This window comes from Lethenteron reissneri, chromosome 8 (genome assembly GCF_015708825.2).
Source record: "Lethenteron reissneri isolate LAM-NWPU_2019-01 chromosome 8, ASM1570882v1, whole genome shotgun sequence".
Lineage (NCBI taxonomy): Eukaryota > Metazoa > Chordata > Hyperoartia > Petromyzontiformes > Petromyzontidae > Lethenteron > Lethenteron reissneri.
Window position 1 is genome coordinate 2,547,882 of NC_083786.1, and position 21,268 is coordinate 2,569,149.

At 46.7% G+C, this 21,268-nt stretch overlaps 1 protein-coding gene across 1 annotated transcript in view; it reads right to left on the reverse strand.

Annotated features, from left to right (window-relative positions):
* Nucleotides 1–509: 509 nt before the first annotated feature.
* PPP5C (protein phosphatase 5 catalytic subunit) overlaps nucleotides 510–21,268 on the reverse strand; it is a 48,203-nt gene continuing 27,444 nt past the window's right edge. The window contains exons 8-13 of the mRNA XM_061578556.1: nucleotides 14,930–15,072; nucleotides 8,395–8,482; nucleotides 5,865–5,905; nucleotides 4,398–4,576; nucleotides 2,966–3,047; nucleotides 510–1,832 (exon numbers count right to left, since the gene is read on the reverse strand). Of these exons, the coding sequence (XP_061434540.1) occupies nucleotides 1,770–1,832; nucleotides 2,966–3,047; nucleotides 4,398–4,576; nucleotides 5,865–5,905; nucleotides 8,395–8,482; nucleotides 14,930–15,072 (596 nt within the window). The 3' untranslated portion in view covers nucleotides 510–1,769. The remainder of the gene's footprint in view (nucleotides 1,833–2,965; nucleotides 3,048–4,397; nucleotides 4,577–5,864; nucleotides 5,906–8,394; nucleotides 8,483–14,929; nucleotides 15,073–21,268) is intronic.

Consider the following 21,268-nt stretch of genomic DNA (forward strand, 5'->3'; position numbering starts at 1 on the left):
TTGCACAACTTTTAAAATATGTATTCAAGGGATGGATCAAGGCCAGCTCTGTTGGTGATAAAATGGTTAAACCTCAGTTATTTTGCCTGCTGCATTGCGAATGTTAAACTTTTTAAATTTCTATTCTCATTAAAATTAACTATTTTGCAATGGGACCTGCGTATAGCCAGTGCAGCTGATCACCTGTAAAATAAATGGCCAAAAATGCTAACGTTTACGCAGATGTACCTTTAAAAAAAACCTTGCTAATTTAGCGTAAATATTAACCTCAAACAAAATAGCTCATTTACCTCGAGCACACGTATCCAGCTCATGTTATAACACAATAAGGCAGGCAGAGTGAGCGAAGTGCACCAATTCCCATACTGTTATTGGATACAAAATAAGCATCCATGTTCCTGGTGCTTCCAAATGTTGAGAGCACTCAAAAATGACACATGTGGGAAAAGGAAAGTGGCTGAAAGGCTCAGGGGGCGACTGATCGCATAAAAGCACTCTGCCTGTACCACTCAAATCATTGGGTTTGAATTGAGTAGAAACCTTAAAAAAAAATAAAGCAAGTTGACAATGGCAACGTTTGATCATCCCAGCTTTACAACTGATATTTGAACAATGAAAAGATAAGCATTTTAAGTCAGCACACCCCAGTTCCGAGGGTTTATTTTGGCAGAACTGTGCAGAATAAATCTTATTTGTGCGAAAATAAAGACGGCTCAGACTAGCATTTGTGCGAAAGAAGCCCTTCTCAAGGGATATCTGTCAGAAGTCTACGACAAGACCGGTAGCTCCATGGCTGTGAGGGGTTCAGGTATGCAACGTGTAGAACTCTGGTTCATGAATGCTGATTGCACACTTGTGATACGATGCATTCAGCAAAATATCAGGTGTTATTTTTTTTCCCAAATGGCAGAGTTTTACTAGGTACGCACACAGCGGGATGTTCCTTGCGATAACTCTGGGATTTTTGTCCAAGACATTCGCGTACAGTAGCATGCTCATGCGAATTAGTACGGGTTGTAAATGTGTTTTACTGCCTTTGTAAAGACATACATCTGCACTGGAAGGAGGCGCAAACTGTAACATTCTGCAAGTTTTCGTTGGTAAGCATGAACATGGTACGTGAAATAAGATTTTAATTTTTGTCATAGATCTTACATGCACACCAAGGGGCAAGATATGTTCTTATTTGGAGAGTGAAGGGCAGGACGCTATCCTCTCCTTATTCCAACTTTAACTATCGCAAGGAACAAACAATCAGGGCTTACCGAGTTTAAACATACATATGACAGAGGAATCCCTGTTTCACAGCTATTTAATAATAAACTCACTGGGTACTGATCAAAATTGAGAGGATTTAACAAACCTGTTGGTTCATATAAACTGCAAAACTTTGGGAGAGTCAGAGATGTTTCATGGTAAGATCTTTGAAGATTAATTCTTGGCTTGACATAAAAAAATTTGAGTGAGTATTTTTGTTGCTGTAAAAAGCACAGGTGAGAGAATAAATAATGAACGTTGCTTTTCCATAAGAGCGGTTTGAGAAGGAGCTTGAGGCAGCCTGCTAGAGGTAGGAGTTTGGTGGGCTGCGTGGGGTCGTCTTGTTTCACGGGAATGCGTGGTTCGGGGAAAGTTGGTGAAGGTGGGAGGGAGGAGAGCCTTTTTTTCTTCCCTCCTTGCGTTTCATTGTTGTCCATGCCTGCACAAACCCATCCACCGCTCAACAACGCGGTGGCGAGTCTTTGCAGGACCCTCCCTTTGCATTGCAGAGCTCACATAATCCCCATGCGCATGAGTGCGTTGGCATAGGCCATGGGCTTCACATTCGGGTGAGGCTGTTGGTGACAAGAGAAAAAAAGACAAAATATTGCCCTTTAGCCAGTGACAGACAAATGTGATCACTGTTGCAAAAAGACATACTCACAGACACAATTAATTATAAGAATTATATGAAAAATAATAACAAGTTCAAGTACATTAGTTACACATTTGAAATACATCACCCCTAATCTAGTCACTGTTGTCTGTACAGAGAAATGAAAACATTCCGAGGTTCTTTAAATGTATGCCTTATTAAATGCAGATGCAATTTTGACATGCTCAAACATGATTAAAAAAATGAGAATGTGTCAAAATTTTTAAGGTGTAGCTTTTACAAGATTCACAAATTAAATGCATCTAACAAAAAGAGCACTGTACATGTTAAACCGCTGTCGGTGGCCTTGTAATGACCAAATGTACAACAGTTGAGATTTTGTCGAGAACAGTGACCAAAGTGTAATTATTTCATATAGATGAGCTCATACTGTCAAACCAAGCGATGTGCTTAGCTTGGCAATAAACCAGTCTGGGATTATGAAATCTGTACGTACGCAACATGTTGTCCTGATAACTCTAATTGCATGATTTATGTACAATAATACCTTCTCTAAGCTAGATTCGAGTAAGCCAAAATGCTGGGTAAACCAGAAGGCAACACATGTAACTAAATGTTTAATAATTAACAAAACAACTCCAACTGTTACACTATTCGCAGTCCTAATGAAACTGTGCATCATGGGAAACGTTGTGCCTACGTGCACTAGCAATTCTAAAGCTACACACAAAACTCATCTGTTGTATAGAATTCAGCAAACCCGTTTCTTTGGAGGCCACGTGCCCTGCTTGGACTATCGCTCGCTCTTGTTTTTTAAGCTTCGGGTTTATTTTTCAAAGGATCAAAATTATTCAGGCCTCTCTTAAAATAAATGTAACCCATTATAAGCAGTGAACCTCAGCCCTCCCCCTCAGCTTCACGGTGATGCTAAGCACCTCAAATTCAACTGTACAAAAGTGATTAGTTATTAATTGTAAACATCAGGGGCTCTGCACACAATTAGTCTGGCTTTGAGTTGTTTTTACCAAAGCATCTCCCATTCATGCTCAGGCTAGGGGCACTAACTGTACGGTTCGTTCGATTTGTACTCACAACGGCCGCAAATTCATGGAACTCCGGTTTTAATGCGGGAGCCATCAGATGAATGTAGGAGCCTTTGTTGCCCATCTGGTCACTGCAGGGAAAAAAGCAAACACGATCAGTATTAAACAAGAAAACACGTTAATCACAAAAATAATAACAGGATGGTTCTTTTTAATAATAATGACGTTCATAACGTGCACAATACTTAACAGATGTACATGACCGTGACTCTGGGGCCGTGACTCTCAGTCACTTGAAAGCCAGGTGAAAGAGGAGAAGGGGCCTTTAAGTGCTTCTGAAATGTCGGTGTACATTGAACGCTGCTCCGATTGTGCCGTGGCATGGCGCTATAGACGGCGGAGGCTGGCATGGCCTGGCAGTGACTGTCTTGCTCCTTGGGGTAGAGGGGAGGTTCGTGAGTCGTGCTGCTGCTGCTGCTACGGATAACTCTACCGTGAGCTGTGGTGCAGGGTTACAGAAGTGAAGAGAAATATGGGGACTGCAACAGAGAAACGACACCCAGCAGTGGCAGTCCTGGCTCCTTGATTTATAGAACAAGTTTCTGAGTTGCGCTGCTGGGAAGATTTATTCTGTGAGCTGCAGTGCTGAGTGAGAGGAGTGAAGACACGGCAGATGACCAAAAGTAGAGCCATGGTGGCACAGACAGGCGATGTTGGAGCTGACCCTGCTGGCGATGGGAAGCCAGCGTAGAGCGCGGAGGAAGGCGAGGGAATCTAGCCGAGGGTGACAGGCGCCGAAGACGATGCGGGCGAGATGGTTTTGGAATCGCTGGAGTTTTTTTTAGAGATTTCTTGATGGAAGATTGAACATCAAGCATCGATCAGATGCACTTCTGCGGCCGTCTGGGACGCTCTTCAGTCCGATATTAGAAAGCCACTGGAGCTATGCACTTTAAAATCTAAATTGACGGCTCATTTCTATAGACCTGCTGCACTTTTGTGTTTAGTTTGTTGTATTGCCCCGCACCTCAGATTAGCGCGGTGCGAAAGAAGTTCAACATACATACAACATATACCTGTTGCCAGTTAACTCAAGTTATGTGAGAGTTTTTCAATCACTGCCGTGGAATGTCTCAGGTCTTCTCCAAAGAGCAACTGTGGAGCACACGACTGCAAGGAAACGAGAAGGCTGCGGTGTGGCGAGATGTCATCACCCTTGCAAGTTGCATCTGAAAGCGTACGATGCAGTCGCCGCCTTTGTTTGACGGTTATCCAAAAGCCACTGCGAGGATGACGGAGTTTCCGTAATGGTTTATGCTTCTTGACGAGATCAGCAAGGTATTGTGTGGTTTATCCATGGCAAGAATAGTGTTGGTAGAGTGACTCGAGTGAATTAGTAGGTAGTGTCATATTTGAACTGAACGAGTGAGGCAGCTGAAGGTTCCTAGAGAAGACACCACAGTGCTGCTTTCCCCTCTTACCAGTAGTTGGGTGCAGAGAAGACGGTGACGCAGCGGCCGTCGTGGGCCACCTCGTAGCCTTCCGGCTTCACCTCGTGGCTGCGGATGATCAACTCGAGGTTGTTCTGCTCCATGAAGGCCCGGCTCACGTCCGGCCCAAACTGGCAGCTAACGCCACGCTTACTCACCGAACGGCCAGGCTGTGGCACACCACCACCGCCATGAAAACAAAAATAAATTAAATGTTCACCCTGGCGGTAAATCTGTTACCATCCTCACGAACCTCCTCACAGTTCAAACAAAGTCATGGAATTTGATGATAACCTCCAGTTTATGTTAACATCCCACAATTGTCTCGTCTCACAGCCAAGATGAGCACACAATACCACCCATTACCGTAAACTGGCAAATGTAATTTCGACTTATTCTATTGGTGAGGCCACAACAATGTGTGCGACTGGATTGCACGTATCGCTGAATTACATAGCTGCAGTGTTAATAGGTGTGAAATGTTGCTACACTGTATACCAACTGTGTGTACCATAAGTGTACCCCATTTTAGCCAGCGCTGGTTGCTCTGCATCCCTGTAATCAAACACTGTGGAGGTGAGGGGTTGGTGCACCATACAAATGTTGTGAAACCCCATTTCTGTGGGGATCGAGGTGGATCCACACCCTGGCTCACAATGCAAAGATGGTGATGCAAATTGCAGACTGATGTTTTTTGTCCCTTCTGTATGAGATGTTGCTCATTCGCAACGATACAGGTGTTCTGGCTTCCCCCCAAAAGCATAAACACTAATCGGCTGAAACCATCTTTGAAAAAAGTGTTTTTTTTTTAACCAGGTAAGGCCCACTACTGAGCTATGTAGCTTTTAAATTTCGATTTAAAGCTTTCGTGACTGCAGGGATTCATCTTCTTGGTTCTTTCGGTAAAGTCACGTAGAATGGAAATAATAAAATAATAAACATTATTTTATTATGTTTTATGTAGCGCTTTTTCAGAAGTGACTTGGCCACAAATGACAGCTCAACAAAAGTGGGTCGTCACGTGGAAATATAGAGCAGCCAAATACTCTAAACGTGTGTTTGTAAATTTGGAGGGAAAAACCGGAAGAGCCGGAGAATAATACACACAACCATGGGGAGGGCATGCAAACACCAAATATACAGGTGTCAGGGTCCAGATCGAACCCACGGCCCGCTGTATACCAGGCGAGGGAGTTAACATCTCGCCACCATAGACTGCGAAGCTTGGGCAATTGTTGGTGACACCTGAACGTCTTGGCTGCTTTCCCAGCTTTGTCTGTGGTTCCTCAGCAATTGTCAGATGCAAACTGCACTCACAATGAGGCTATACAACACTAAACATTAATTGGAGGAAAATGCGCAAATACAATGCCTGGAACAGCAGATACAACATTACACACATGCAAAATGGTTCACTACGCAAGTGAAAAGAAACAAATGTGAATAAACACAACTCACCTGTGGTTGTGGGTCTGACCACAGCAAGTCACACATGGGACCTGGACAAAGAAGAAACAAAGGAATAATATTATTTGAAGTCCTTGATCCGTGAGTGGTTCTGTAGGTAGTTAAGATATTCCCGTGAGTGGTGAAGATATAACAGCAAATTTTGTAAGTAACAAACATTAAAAAAATTTGACTTAAAGCTTTCGTGACTGCAGGAATTCATATTCTTTGGGTCTTTCGGTAAAGCCATGTGGGTTTACCGAAAGACCCAAAGAATTTTTAAAAATATCCTGAACCTTGTAACCGCCAGCTGCAAGTGATGCCACACAGATAATATCAACGTATCCTATCATTGTCAATCCAAAAATTGGTACGGTATCTACACGTTTCAGCTGTACTTAGTGATGAGAATGCAAAAACGGGCCATACTTAATAAGCGTATTAAAACGAACTTAACAAAAAATATGGTACAGGGGGAATAAACTGTGGAGTGATGTCAGCAAGGGACTCTGCTAACACATAATTAATTTCTGGGTCAGATTGTGTAACTAAAATGCGTGTCATAAAGCCTCCCCCAATTGACAAAGCGAATGAATAAAGTTGTCAAGAGAACAAATGTGTAAATTCATTATTGATTCAGCACACCAGTGTGCTGGAGAGCGATCCGCGACATTTAACAATTCAGTACAACGTTTTGCTGGTATTACAACCAGCATCGTCAGGCAGTGTGCGCATTAAATGATGACAATAGCTGAAACTTGGCAGTATGTTTCAAGCAATGGATACATATCAACGTGAATATATGAGTTGACTCCAGCTTCGAGTTAGCTCTCGTCAAGATGAACAAGTCTTGCAAGGAGGTGCCCCCACACTTTCGACTGAACTTCGAGAAGCAGGAGGAAATGTTGAATGTGGCCATGCAATAGCGCACACGATGGCCTAGGGGGCAGCACTGCACCTTCGCATTCCGACGGTGCACCAGAGTTCGCAAACGGGTTTTGATTCCTTACCCGTACCCGGCCGCACCAGGGTCGCAAACGGGTACCCGTACCCTACCCGATACCCGGCTACCCGTACCCGGCGGGGTATCGGGTAGGGTACGGATATTGGGTAGTTGATTGCGACCTGTGGGATGAAGCCATGTTGCAGGCACGGGTGGGTTGATTCTAGGAACTTGAATTGTGAAAAGAGACAAGACGTTGGGAAATGAGTGACAAACGGTTACTCACCAGTGACTCACGGCCTACCCGTACCCGGCCGCACCAGGGTCGCAAACGGGTACCTGTACCCGATCGGGTACAGGTAGCCGGGTATCGGGTACCCGATTGCGACCTCTGCGGTGCACTGCAGCCAGTGCAGTGTCAACACAATGAGAAGCCTTCTCATCTAGTTCTACTTGAATGGTGTATGATCAATACGTGCATTTATTGTACCCTATTAAATCGGTATGGTTGTGGTGTTACGAACACATTTTTTTCCCATTTTACCAGGTAAGGCCCACTGAGCTACGTAGCTTTTTTTCAGAAGTGACCTGGCGCCAAATGACACCTCAACGAAGTGGCTAATCACGTGGAAATGTATAATGGCCAAATTCTCGAAACGCATGTTTATAAATGTGGAGGAAAAGACCAAAGGACCCGGAGACAAATCCATGCAACCACGGGGAGAACATGCAAACTCCAAATTTACAGGCGTCATGGTCCAGATTGAACCCACGACCCACTATATACCAGGTGAAGGCGATCTAAAGGTTGCCACCACAGCGCTCCTTAAAATAAAAAATCATGACTGAACATGCTCAACCTGCGCGTAAATTCCCAATTATGATAAAGTAAAATAAGCCAATACGGTTATAAATAGGGCTGCACCCAGATATAAAATTTTCCTTCAAATTTAGCTGAAGATATCTTTTTCAATAATAAGATAGGGTTGGGTTAAAGCAAGAAAATAATTACGGAGCGAAATATTAGTTTTGAGCACTGGCGATTGCCGATGTGACGTGACCAGTGTGGCCGGCTGCGGGGAACAGGACGGAGAGGGGAGTGCAGGGAAGGAGGGGGGGGGGCAATGATAAGGATGAGTGACAGGTGAGAGACAGAGAGCGGGAGGATAGGGACGGGAGGGGGGCTGAGAGACGAGGCAGAGGAAATAGAGACAGATAATATAGAGAAAGAGACTTTCGTGGGAAAGGCTTAACAAACCTTGTAACAAAAATTACTAATTGTATTCGAATTTAGATTCACTCAAAAGATACAGTGTTAGACATAACGGTGAACCAACGATTATGCCGATTGGGTGTATTGTCTGATATGGCTATTGTTCATAATTGCACCCCAAAAAATATATAAAAAGTGCAATTTGGTGAACCCCTAAGCTACTAAACACACTGACGTGAAAGTTTCCACCAACTTGCATATAACAGTACACCAGCCTGTTTAATCGAGTCGACAATGCTTAAAGAGAATGGTCTTGTACATTTGTAGGTAGTGTAGCTAAAAGGTACACCACACCACTTTGTGGTTTACAGCAAGCGTTCGCCTACCCGAGTCTGGCGGCTGGCGGTTCCGATCGATCTTGCGGATGTCGTCCAGCGTGACTCCGTCCTCGCTGAACAGGCCACCGTGCATTATCTGCAGAACAAATCCCAACATCGCAACCATTTCCACCGGCAGTTACATCACCAAGTGCTCTCAATCCACTGCTGGGACGTGGCCTTTGCAAGTTCAAGCCTTCATAAATTAAACGTGTAATAATTCGCATAAGTGTTTTCTCACTCTCACGGAGAGAGAACGACTCGGAGGCACGAGGAGGAACCAGACGAGTGGGCAAGGCAGCCACGCCAACACATTCCTGCGGAGGGAGCTGGTAGGAACGTTGGGTTGTTCGGTCAATGGCGGCGTGGTGTATTCCGCAAATATGGCCGACTGTGAGGGCGGGCACAAGCCAGCGTGAGTAGGTTAAACGTTGAGTTTTATAATGGTACCATGGGGTGACCAGCCCCTCCCCACCCAGCCCCACCCCTCCCCACCCCCCACCCTCCCGACCCCCCCACCCTCCCCACCCAACCCCTCCCCTCTCCACCCAGCCCCACCCCTCCCATTTTTGGATGCACGACGGACGGACACAATAATCCCCTGTGGGCTGGTTAAACCAGGTGGTTCCTACCAGTATAAGCCCGTGCCAACAATTGCCAAAGCTCTGCGGTCCTCTTAATATTCTACCGTTATCGGACAATGAATAAAGGTTAACATGTGGGAGGAAACTGGAGCACACAAAGAACAGCCACGCTTGTGGGGGGGGGGGGGGGGACACTATACAGACGGTACAGGTGGAGTTCACATTTTTGCTCTACAGCTTTCTTGTGACCAGCCAGCATTGTGACATCTCGAGGGCCACATGAAGAAGTTTCGCAACATCTGTGCGATCCCCCAACCCCCCCTCCCCTCCACAAGTACTGGATAACATGCCACGTGCATAGCCGCCACCGCCCGGCTATGCCACCAAGCCATATGTTTTAAACAATGCTCTTGCAGTCAGGTGGCGAAATATAATTTAATTAAATGTTAAAAAGACACCTTTGGAATACGGCTGTGTTTAGTTCATGACTATTTATTCGTCTAGAAATCTGTCTACTCAGGTCAGATACTCAACCATATTATAAGCAGACACCTGCGAAGACCGAACTGGCCTTTAGCTGTTTTCCTACGAGAATGTAATCGCAAGGACTCAGTGAAAACAAACAAATCTCCCAGCTTTACAATTTTTTTTATAGGAATTAACATAAAAAAACGTAATTGGATTGTCCGTTTTAATTAATCTATGTTGTTCTGTCACGTTATTCACTTTTCCCAGTAATTTTAGCCTTGCTTTGTGCGTGACTGGTTGAATAGCCATACCACATTGCAAATGTTTTCAATGGGTTATGCAAAGTGTATATATTAGTGTATAATGTAAATACATTTTTATTGACTTATCAAGCAAGTAACTAGTGTCATTACAACTGGGTGAAATTGCTCCTTGATATTATTAAATATTATATATTTACTTTGTACAATGCCTTTCACAAACACAAAACGTCCCAAAGCACTTTATTATAAAGATCAGCACTCTGCACTTTTCTAAAAGGAAATGTCATCGCGAACGTTCGGGGAATGGGCAGTGATGAGTGGAACTCGGCCTTCTTGAGCTACCTCTGCCCTTCCATCTCATCGGTCATTTCTTGAGTTACCGTAAATTCAAGCGGTTATTTCCCCCCATCAAACTTAGCAAAACATGTCCTGACCAATTTAACACTTAGGCTTTCGCGACTAATATTATTCATAATATAGGTTTTGGGGTCAGATCGCATTATTCATTAATGTGTCGTAACCCTCCACCACCCGACACAGCCAAACAGTAAAAAATGTGTCACATTTTCAAAGGACAAAATAATTCACTTCTTTAGCCCACCGGTGTGCTGAAGAGAGAATCAACAGCATTTTAAATTGAGTACGACGTTTCGCTGATAATTACAATCAGCTACATCGGGCAAGAATGGTGAGGCTCTCCTGTTGCTTCCGGTCTTAAATAGAGCAGCATCAGGGTGACGTCATCATTTAATTCAATTCAATCTGGTGCAGTGATTCGAGGCAAGGAGGGGGAGGGTATTGCAATTATATAGATTGGTAATCATTCAATTGTTATTCATTGGTATTTGTTTCCCTTATAAGGAATTGTAATTCTATTTATTTGATAATACGCTTCCAGGCCGCACTAAGCCTGTAGCTGTCAGAGCGATTGAAGTTATTTCTGTTCCTCTCAATTTCAATGTATTCTATAATTAGTCTTGGCCAGTAATAATTAGTTTTACACAACACTTCAACGTTATCAAAATCAATTGAGTGTCCTTTTAACACGTAGGCTAACAAATGCTAACCAAATTAGCACATTTTCTAGACTTTACAATAAACAAATCCCTATTAAAAACGAACAATTTAAAAACAAAACCGTAATGAACTTGACTAACACTAATTTAACCACTGACATGATTTCTGTCCTTTCTAAAGGCCTTAACTTTGCCGTTACCCCACGCACAATTCCAGTGGATGAGATAATTGCTGAGATAGAATCAGCAGTAAGACTACTTCCACATAATGAGGGAGAGATGACTAGACACGAGGTTGCCAAAATAATTGAGAATAGTAAACTACCAAAAGTAAATATTAGCTTGAACGAAGCAAAAGCCTTAAGAGAGCTCCGATTCAATAAAGATATTCAAATCCTGGCAGCTGATAAAGGCCACACTAATCTAGTGATGTCACGAGTTGATTATGATACTAAAATTAAAGATTTACTAGATGAAAGTACCTACATTAAAATTAAACGAGATCCAACCAATACTTTAGAACGTAAGACTACTGCAATAATTGAAAATGCATTAATTCCTAAGAATGAGCAATACCGAATTAAGCCAAGGGCTTCAAAACCACCGCGATTGTATGGGCTACCAAAGGTTCATAAAATCGGCATCCCATTACAACCCATAGTCAGTACAATTGGCTCTGCCACATATAAATGAGCAAAATATATAACTAAACAAATACAGCCCTACATCGGTAGGACATCTTCTTTCATTAAACATTCAGAACATCTTGTGAATGTGAATAAATATACCAAACTTAAACCTAATGATATTCCGGTGAGTTTTGATGTGATTTCTCTATTCACAAAGGTTCCAGTGAACGAGTCGCTTAAATTACTTGATACACTGGTAAAGAATACAGGTTTACCAAAATATATTCCGAAACTAGCTGATCATTGTTTAAATAACACTTACTGCTTATGGAGAGGCGATTTCTTTAAACAAAGGGAAGGAGCCGCAATGGGCTCTCCTTTATCTCCTGCTATAGCCAATCTGTACATGGAGAATTTTGACACAAGAGCATTTGCCTCGAGTACATTAAAACTATCCTTTTGGTTTAGATATGTTGATGACACCTTGGTTGTCTGGCCACATGGTAGATGCACTTAATGATTTCCTAAATCATCTCAATGCACAAAACCCGGCTATCCAGTTCACCATGGAAATGCAGGTAAATAACAGACTCCCGTTCCTAGATATTTTGCTGGGACATGGTCTTAATGGAAAAATAATACACAGCGTTTACCGAAAGCAAACGGACACTGATGCCTATCTGAATGCAGATTCACATCATCACCCAGTTCAGAAATCGTCTCTTATCAAAACACTCATACATCGGGCAAAAACAGTGTTAGATGGTGAGAGGCTAGTGAGAGAGATGAAACATGTTAAAGAAGCACTAAGACAGAATGTCTACAATAATGCTCAAATTAACAGAGCACTGAAGGCCAAATCACGAACGCAAAGCAACACTGCTGAAAGCGATAAGATTGTTCAAACCATCAAAATCTCATACATCTCAGGAGTAACTGACAAATTAGCCCAGGTTTTGCAAAAGCAAAACATTAAAGTAAGATTTGGTACAGTACAAAAAAATTAAAAACTGGTATCTGGCACTAAAGACGAATTGTCTAAATTAGCAACAGAAGGTGTATATCGGATGTAATTGTCTATGTGGCAGATGCTATATTGGACAAAGGGGACGCAACATCAGTGTAAGACTAAAAGAACACCAAAGAAACATTCAATTATCTCAAACACAACTGTCGGCAGTGGCAGAGCATGCTTGTCAACAAGGACACTCAATTGATTTTGATAACGTTGAAGTGTTGTGTAAAACTAATGATTACTGGCCAAGACTAATTATAGAATCCATTGAAATTGAGAGAAACAGAAATAACTTCAATCGCTCTGACAGCTACAGGCTTAGTGCAGCCTGGAAGCGTATTATCAAATAAATACAATTACAATTCCTTATAAGGGAAACAAATACCAATGAATAACAATTGAATGATTACCAATCTATATCATTACAATACCCTCCCCCTCCTTGCCTCGAATCACTGCACCAGATTGAATTGAATTAAATGATGACGTCACCCTGATGCTGCTCTACTTAAGACCGGAAGCAACAGGAGAGCCTCACCATTCTTGCCCGATGAAGCTGATTGTAATAATCAGCGAAAGGTCGTACTCAATTTAAAATGCTGTTGATTCTCTCTTCAGCACACCGGTGGGCTAAAGAAGTGAATTATTTTGTCCTTTGAAAATGTGACACATTTTTTACTGTTTGGCTGTGTCGGGTGGTGGAGGGTTACGACACATTAATAAATAATGCGATCTGACCCAAAAACCTATATTATGAATGTCCTGACCGTATGCGCAAGTGGTGGAGGAGACTATGAGGGTTTGTGTAAGGTGAGCGCTTGTGTTGATGAGAGAAAAAGGTTGTGTTGATGAGAAAAAAAGGTCAGGGGGCTCCACATGTGCCTCTGGCAAATGATAACCAATCAGAGGATGTTTGAGAAAATTGTTCAACTAATTGCTATAAATTCTTTCTGTGGTTGTCAACGCCAGTTCATAAAACATATCTAATCAACATCGCACCTCCCAGAAATTCCTCAGGAAGGAAAGTTTATTTCCGAGGAGAAAAAGACTCGGGGGTAACTCACGAAACTCAATACCTGCCTTTATGAAGGCTGCGGGAGCGGCCATTTATTTACATTACCAATAGCATAAATTACACGTCCACAGGATATTTGAGATACGGTCTTTGAAGAGCTCTTCCTCTGGCCCTGAACGCACACTTGTCGATATAAACTTTAACAAACTAAAAACACTTCCAATTACACTCCCTTCAGCCTACATTTTTGTTGCCCAACACACAGCTTGGGAAGTGAATTTGACCTTTTTTACTAGCCATAATAATAACACTGAAACTTTACATACACTTCTCTTCTTTAAAAAAAAAATGTAAAGAACTCTCGAAAAATTATGAGAAAATGTTAATTGTAATGTTGCTTGCATTGCCCTTATTTCTCAAATTCTCATAACATTTTCCAATCCCAGAAATGTGTTCCCTCATCGAGTACAACTTCCAACAGCGCCGTCTGTTACTGAACGCTTGTTGTGTTTAGGCCTGTGCTCAACCGTGAGAAAATCACACTGGGATGCCAATCACCACATCATTAACTACGTTTGCAGATCAGATGGCAGGCATTAAACTATATTCTGCTGGAATTTAGCTTTAATGTCATAAAATTCATCCTAGTGTAATAAAGGACTCGACCACTGTATCTGTCTTGGTGTCCTTTATTCGGGTTCGTATACTTTTCCCACACGGCTCTCTTCCAGAGACCCTCCGCTTGGCAGCCCGAGGCTGCACATCGCTCCCGTAGCCTTTCTCTGTTCCGTAGCAGCCCCGCTGCTGATCTCCTTGTGCGGTCTCCCCGGCCGCCCTCGCTGCAGCCTCACCGCTGCTCCCTCTGTTCCGTAGCAGTCCCGCTGCTGCTGCAGCCTCACCGCTGCTCCCCGCTTCTCCGGGGTCGGTCACCGCTGGCCGACGGTGCCGATCCCTACTCTGTGTGTGTGTGGCGATCTCGCCACTCCACCAACCTCCGCCCTGCGTGGCCTTATTCTATCCCAGTCTCCAACCACCTCCTTCTCTTCCGATTTCTCCCCTTTAAGACCTGAACCCTCTCCCCCACGTGACGTAGCTCCTCCCCCCGTGACGTCACATCCGGAAGGTCGTTTACGCCCGCATGACACCAGGAAGAAAAATATATAAGCAGAATTTGCCCACAATTCACAGGAATGAATAACAAAATAGTGTAATGCTTTTAAAAAGAGAGTCGATATGCCTGACAAGAAACCGATTAATTTGTGCCGATTTAAATAAAAAAATATGTATGTTAAAGATAAAAAGTCATGTTGACTGGAGCCAGCCAAAATAAATAAATAAAACACATTCAACTTGTACATTTAAAAAAACACTACAATAGTGGACAGAGGCAGGCTGAATAAGGGGTTGTTCAAAGGATGTATTGAACGATGGCCATCAAAGCACGCAAGTGTGTTGGAGATGTACACATTGGGCAGAACTTCAACCAGCAGTGGCGATTAAAATGAATGGCGATTGCATTTTGCTTGTCATGCAATAGATGCAAGTTCACCTTACCAGCACTCTGCTGTTGATGCACATGGCGAGGGGAAGCCACTGGAACACTTCACTGAAGAAGTCGAACATCTGAGCTGTGTACTTGGCCTTCACCTCCCCTTCGAAGCCGTACATCTGGTTCATGTTGTCCGTCTCATGATTACCTACAGCGTTGAGCGCAAGCATAGGTAACAATTCACCACGGATTAAGAGTGTTTTTTTAATGAGATTTTTACCTCCCTTAGCTGCATTGGAAAAAAAAACTGTTATTTCTGACCAGCTAGAATATATCTATCCCAGCCAGCAAGATTGCTGTTTAACACCCAAGAATATACGAGCATGCATAAAATAAAAATTCTCTCCTTTCCTGAATTTAGCAATAATTGCATTTACTTCAATTGTTTTACCTTAATACATGATAGTAGGAGTATAATAAGAAGCAAATGGATGCAAAGAGTGAAATCTAGGCGAATTAAATTAAACCACTGCAATTAAAGTTAAAATACTATTTTTCACGCAAAGGTAATTCATGTTTATGATTGAAAAATGCCAATAACTTTATTGAATGTAAACATGGAAAGATTGCATTTGCAGGAGGTGAAAAAGTTCAAGGAAAAAAACAACCACATTGATCATTACACTGGCTTCTATCGATTAGTTCACATACGGCTGTGTCAATGATGGATGTGGGGAGATGTTTTACATTTGTGATTGCACTGAACGCAGAAGTTAAACAAAATTTAAGAACATGAGAATGAAATAACAGTTTTAGATGCGATACCTTAAAAATAAATAAAATGTCAGTTCTTTAAAACCGAAGATTGTCTTAAATTAAAATACTATACGGTACTGAGATAGTATGCGAGACTGATGAGAACAATGTGCAAGCAATACGAGTCTCAAAAACATATGTTGGAGTCGTGTAACAAGAAAAAAACCCTGCCAGGGTTTAGAGCTGAGATCCTTGGTTCATAGTTAGTGCGCCATGTGATGCATTTTTAAATCATGTAGACCACCACCATTAAAGCAAATCTTAAACAAGAGCACATTTCATACAACCACCATTTCATATAGCCACCATACAACCACCAATTCATACAACTGTAATAAAGGACACTGTGACAGGTTGTCGCTCTCCGTTGTCCTTTATTGGGTTCTCTCTCGCACCTGCTGGTCCTCGCTCCGACCCTCGCCGCGCGCCCCGTGCACGCTCCGTGTGGCACCCTCTCCGTCCTTCTCTGTGCGCCCCGCGCACGCTCCGTGTGGCCCTCGCCGCGCCGTCACCTCCGGCCCCTACTTGTGCTCTCTCCTCATCCTGCTCTTGCCACACCGTCCTTCGGGTCCCCCACACCCGCTCAGGCTCTCTTATCCTTTCCGTGCCTGCGCACGCTAGACTCCAGGGCCCCTCGGCCCCGACCACGTGGCAATGGCGCCACTTCTCCTGTTCCCACCAGCGTGGCTCCCCTCTGTGGTTCACTCTCTTCCCCCTCTAGCTCCTCCTCCGTCTCTCTCTTATATCCCCCCCTCTCACGTGACCCAACTCCACCTCCTCCTCCTGCCCTTGTCTCCGCCCCCACTCACCCCGGCGACCAGGCTCCGCCTCTGTGATACACCGGCCCGTGTGAGTGGTGCTGAGGCAGCGCCCACCCTGTCCTTGCTCGCATTAGACTACCCCCCCCCCCCCCGATGAAAAAGCCAGCCGACCTCGGCTGCAACAGAACAACAAGAATGTGAGCAACACATGACACACCGGCATAAGAACGGAGAGAAGAACAACAACAATTAACGAAAAGGAAGAGATTTCGAACGCGTGCGAGTCGCCGGCCCGTCCTGCACGGGGGTGCTCCCCCGTGCGGACCGTGGCCTTGACGGGGTTTTAGGAGCGGCGGGACCGGAATCACCCGCCGCTGTCGGAGGACCGTCACTCCCAGCGTTAATTTCCCCAAAGGGGCCCGTCATCGAGCCCTCCTGCAACTGCGCCCGAGGTGGGGTTGTAGGGGCAGCGGGGTCAAGTGTCCCAGTCGCCGTGGTAGGCCCACCCGGAGCAGAAATCACCATGTCCGGCAGGATCACCGCCGGTCTGTCTACAGGAGGCAGGTCAGGCGCGCTTGCAGGTTGAACAGGCAAAGTCAGTGGCGCGTCAGTCGCGACAGACACCGGCAAGGCAACATTAGGAGATGACGCAGCCGTCTGTGGGGCTACATAGGGTTTCAATCGGGAAGTATGCACGTACCAACGCCGCGACCCGAACCGAACGCGCGCGGATTGTGAATTAGGAATCTTAATAAGCACCACCGGCCCTTGCCACGGCCTATGCAACTTAGGGGAGGTCCCCACTGGAACCTGCGGGCAGTGCAGCCAGGCCATGTCCCCCACCCGCCAGGGGGACTCACCATGCGACCGTCGTGCTAAACGTTCGTTCCAGGCCTGGGTCTTGGCAGTAGCCAATCGGGCCCCCTCCCGCGCCTCCTTCACGCGATGGACGGTGTCCCGAATATAATCGGGAAGAGGCCTAACAGGACCCTTCACCCACGAGCCCAGCTGCAGGTCCACCGGCGGCACGTTCTCGCGGCCGTACATCAAAGAGAAAGGCGAGTACCCCGTCGACGCATGCGGCGTCATCCGGTACGTGGAGAGAACCCCTGGGATATGCAAATCTCAATCAGCTTGCTTTTCGCTAACCATATGACAGAGCATCGCCGACAGGGTCCAATTAAGACGTTCAACCATCCCATCCGTCTGCGGATGGTAGGGAGACGTCCGTACCTTCTTGGTCCCCAGTGCAGCGCACACCTCAGCCAATAATTTAGAAGAAAAATTTCGACCTTGGTCCGTAAGCAACCTTTCCGGTGCCCCTTTGTCCATCACATATCCAAACAGGAATGCCTCCGTGATAGACGCCGCTGACTGATCGGCTAAGGGCCAGGCCATCGGCCAGCGGGAAAGATATTCCACTCCCGACCAATAAAAATTTGTTACCCCGAGCGGATGGTGGAAAGGGCCCCAAAATATCCAAGGCCACCAATTCATTAATCCGTGACACCTGTATGGACTGCACTGGCGGAACATATGGGTGTTTAGGCGGCTTCCGCCGGGCACAGTCGGAAGACGCCCGAATGTGCCCGACGACATCAGTCGTCATGCCGTGCCAAAAGTAATCCCGCTGTAACGTCAACAAGGTTTTCTGCACTCCGAGATGTAACAACTTCTCGGAATGCAGAATCCGAATCAATTCATGTCGCAGCGACACTGGCACAACAAGCCGCCAGCGATCGTGCAAGCCTTCCCTCCACATGAGCAAGCCATCCCGGAGAGCAGCTCCCGGCGCCCCATCGGACAGCGGGCCACCCCTTACCTTCGCGGCCCGACTCCGCAAAGCCCCCAGCGAGTCGTCAAGCAATTGTTCGCGAACCCATACGGAACGTGGCAAATTCAAAACCCCATCAGCCGGCTCTGGACACGCGGGAGCCTCAGGCACCTCCACCGCGGACATAACTGCCCGAAGTTCCCGCGGAACCCGCGTGCACCTATTCGTGCCCTAAGTACAAGCGCATGGGAGCCCCTGCGGCAATCTAGAAAGCGCGTCCGCGTTCGCGTGATGCGATCCCTTCCGGTACTGAATTTCGAATGAAAACTCCTGCAGGGTTTCCAACCATTGTGCCAATTGGCCAGACGGTTGATCAACCCTCAGGGCATATTGCAGAGCAGCATGATCCGTGCGCACAATAAACGTACGGCCGTATAGATACGGCCGGTATTGACGAAGAAAATGTACTATGGCCAAGAGTTCCCGACGAGTAACGCAGTAGCGGGTCTCCGCCGGAGACAGCACGCGGCTTCCATAAGCCACTACGCGTTCGACGTCGTCCCTAGATTGGGACAGGACGGCCCTAATCCCCGTGTCACTCGCGTCGGTATCCAGGATAAATGGCCGAGTAAAATCCGGATAGTCCAGCGTCGGTGCCGATGCCAACCGATCGCGCAGGCTCTGAAATGCCGCCTCCTCCGCCGATCCCCAACTGAACCTCTGGCCCTTCGCCATATAGAGGTGTAAGGGCCTCGCGATCGTGGCACAGTCCGGCACGAACCTGCGGTAATAAGAAGCGAACCCGACGAACCGACGGACGTCCCCCACTGAGGCCGGAGTCGGCCAGTTCCGGACGCACGCCGTCTTCCCTGGGTCAGTGGCCACCCCGTCCGAGCTGACTATGTGGCCCAAATAGCGTACAGATCGCTGCAACAGGTGACACTTTATAGGCTTAAATTTCAAATTAGCGGAACGCATCCTCGCGAACACCACGTCCAATCTCCGCAGATGTTCCTCAAACGTGCGGCTGAAGACGATAACATCGTCCAAATATATCAGACACGTTTCCCACTGCAGACCGGTCAACACGAGTTCCATCAATCGCTGGAACGTCGCCGGGGCGGCGTTCAAGCCCATGGGGAGACAATTAAATTGAAACAAGCCCTGCGGCGTACGGAAAGCCGTCTTTTCCCTCGAGGACTTGTCCAGGGGAAGTTGCCAAAATCTCGATGAAAGATCGAGAATAGAAAAAATGTTTGCCCTGGACAAGGCATCGAGGGAATCATCCATACGCGGCAGGGGGTACGCATCCGCAACCGAGACTTTATTTAACCTGCGAAAATCGACACAAAACCGCTATTTCCCATCCTTTTTCTTCACTAGTACCACCGGCGCGCCCCACAGACTGTTGGATGGGGAAATAATATCGGCGACGAGCATATCCTCCACCGCGCCCCGTATATGATCCCGCTCCGACGGACTCAATCGATGCGGGTTCATCCGAATCGGAGCGGCATCCCCCGTATCAATATGGTGGGAGAGCAGAGAAGTGCGTCCCAAATCGAAATCGTCCGAACTAAACAATGCCCAAAGCGCGGACCGTTGGTCGCCAGTTAAGGACGCATTTTCCCGGCACAATTCCGCAATCCAGCGGTCGTCCTGTGCCGTGATGGTCGAGACCCCCCCTACGAGGCCCCGGGGGCCCCCCTCGACATGGGCCGTGAAGGCAGTCGTAGCATGAGCTAAAACCGTTCCGGCCGGCACACAAACATTATCTGCGGTCCCATTCAACACTTGTAAAAACGGGGGTTGACCCTTCCGAACAATCGTCTGCGCCCCGACCAGCGCCAAACCCCCCGCTATAGCATTGGACGGCGACAACAACACACCTTCCGCCCCGTCGATTCCCGGCACCGGTTTCCGATAACGCAGCAGAATAAGCATTTGCGATCCAGGTAGAACATCAACCGATATGTCGGAGAGCGCCTGCACCTGGCGGTCAGGAACGGACTGGCCCCAAGGTGATGGCAAGAAGGCAATTTGGCGGCCCCCCGGTAATTGGATGCAATTCTGATCAACCCTAATCTGAATGGGCATTTTCACCAGGAAATCCGTTCTCAACAAGCAGGGCACAGCGAGGGACCTAGAAATCAACACCGTCCCAGAGACCGACACACCCCCAACAGTAATGCTGGCTTCCACCTGACCCACAATGCCCATACTTCCCCCATTCGCTGCTATGCACAAGTCGTAAACCGGTCGCACCCGCTCCGGAGGAATGGACAGGAGGTGAAATATAACGTCCGAGATAATGGTCGCGGACGCACCCGAGTCCACCAAAATACGCACGCCCACCCCTTGGATGGAACCCGGCACAGTGGATGACCCGGTAGCGGCCGCAACCACCCTCCGTGCTAATTTACGCCACTGCGTCAGCGAGCGACGCGGCCCTTCTAGCGTTCCCTCGTTAGCAACATTATCCATACCCCGCGGCGAAAGTGATGCATGAGCTGATAGGCCTTGCCGGGTGTCTGATGCGTACCGACTTGCCTGTCGTGGTTGTTCTTGACGCGGCGCCTCCTTGGCAGGGGCCTCCTGCTGGAGCGGCGGATGAGGGCGAGCCCAACATTCCCTGGCGAAGTGCCCCCGACGACCACAGCGGAAGCACAACAGGTCGGGCCGTCGTCTGGCGCCCCCCCTGTCCTGGCGATCTCGCAACGGTGGCCCCGGCCCCAACTCCGCACCCCCCCGAGTAGGCGTCTGGGTCGTGGCTGCCGTCAACTCCGCAGGCCGCCTCTCATCCGGCACGTACACGGCCTTGGACGGGTCCCATCCCGTGGCACCGCCCTCGATCTTGGGGCTCCCCGTCCAGGCTGTGACTTGCTTCCACCGACGCAGGTTAAATTGCGCGTCCAGGCACTTCGCCGCAATCCGGGAGGTCAGTTGTTTGTGGCCGCACACAGGCATGGGAATGCCCAAATCCCTGGACAACTCCAACATTTTTCCTAAAATCAAAGGCTCTAGCAAGTCAGGCTCCGTGTCCGGGTATGCGG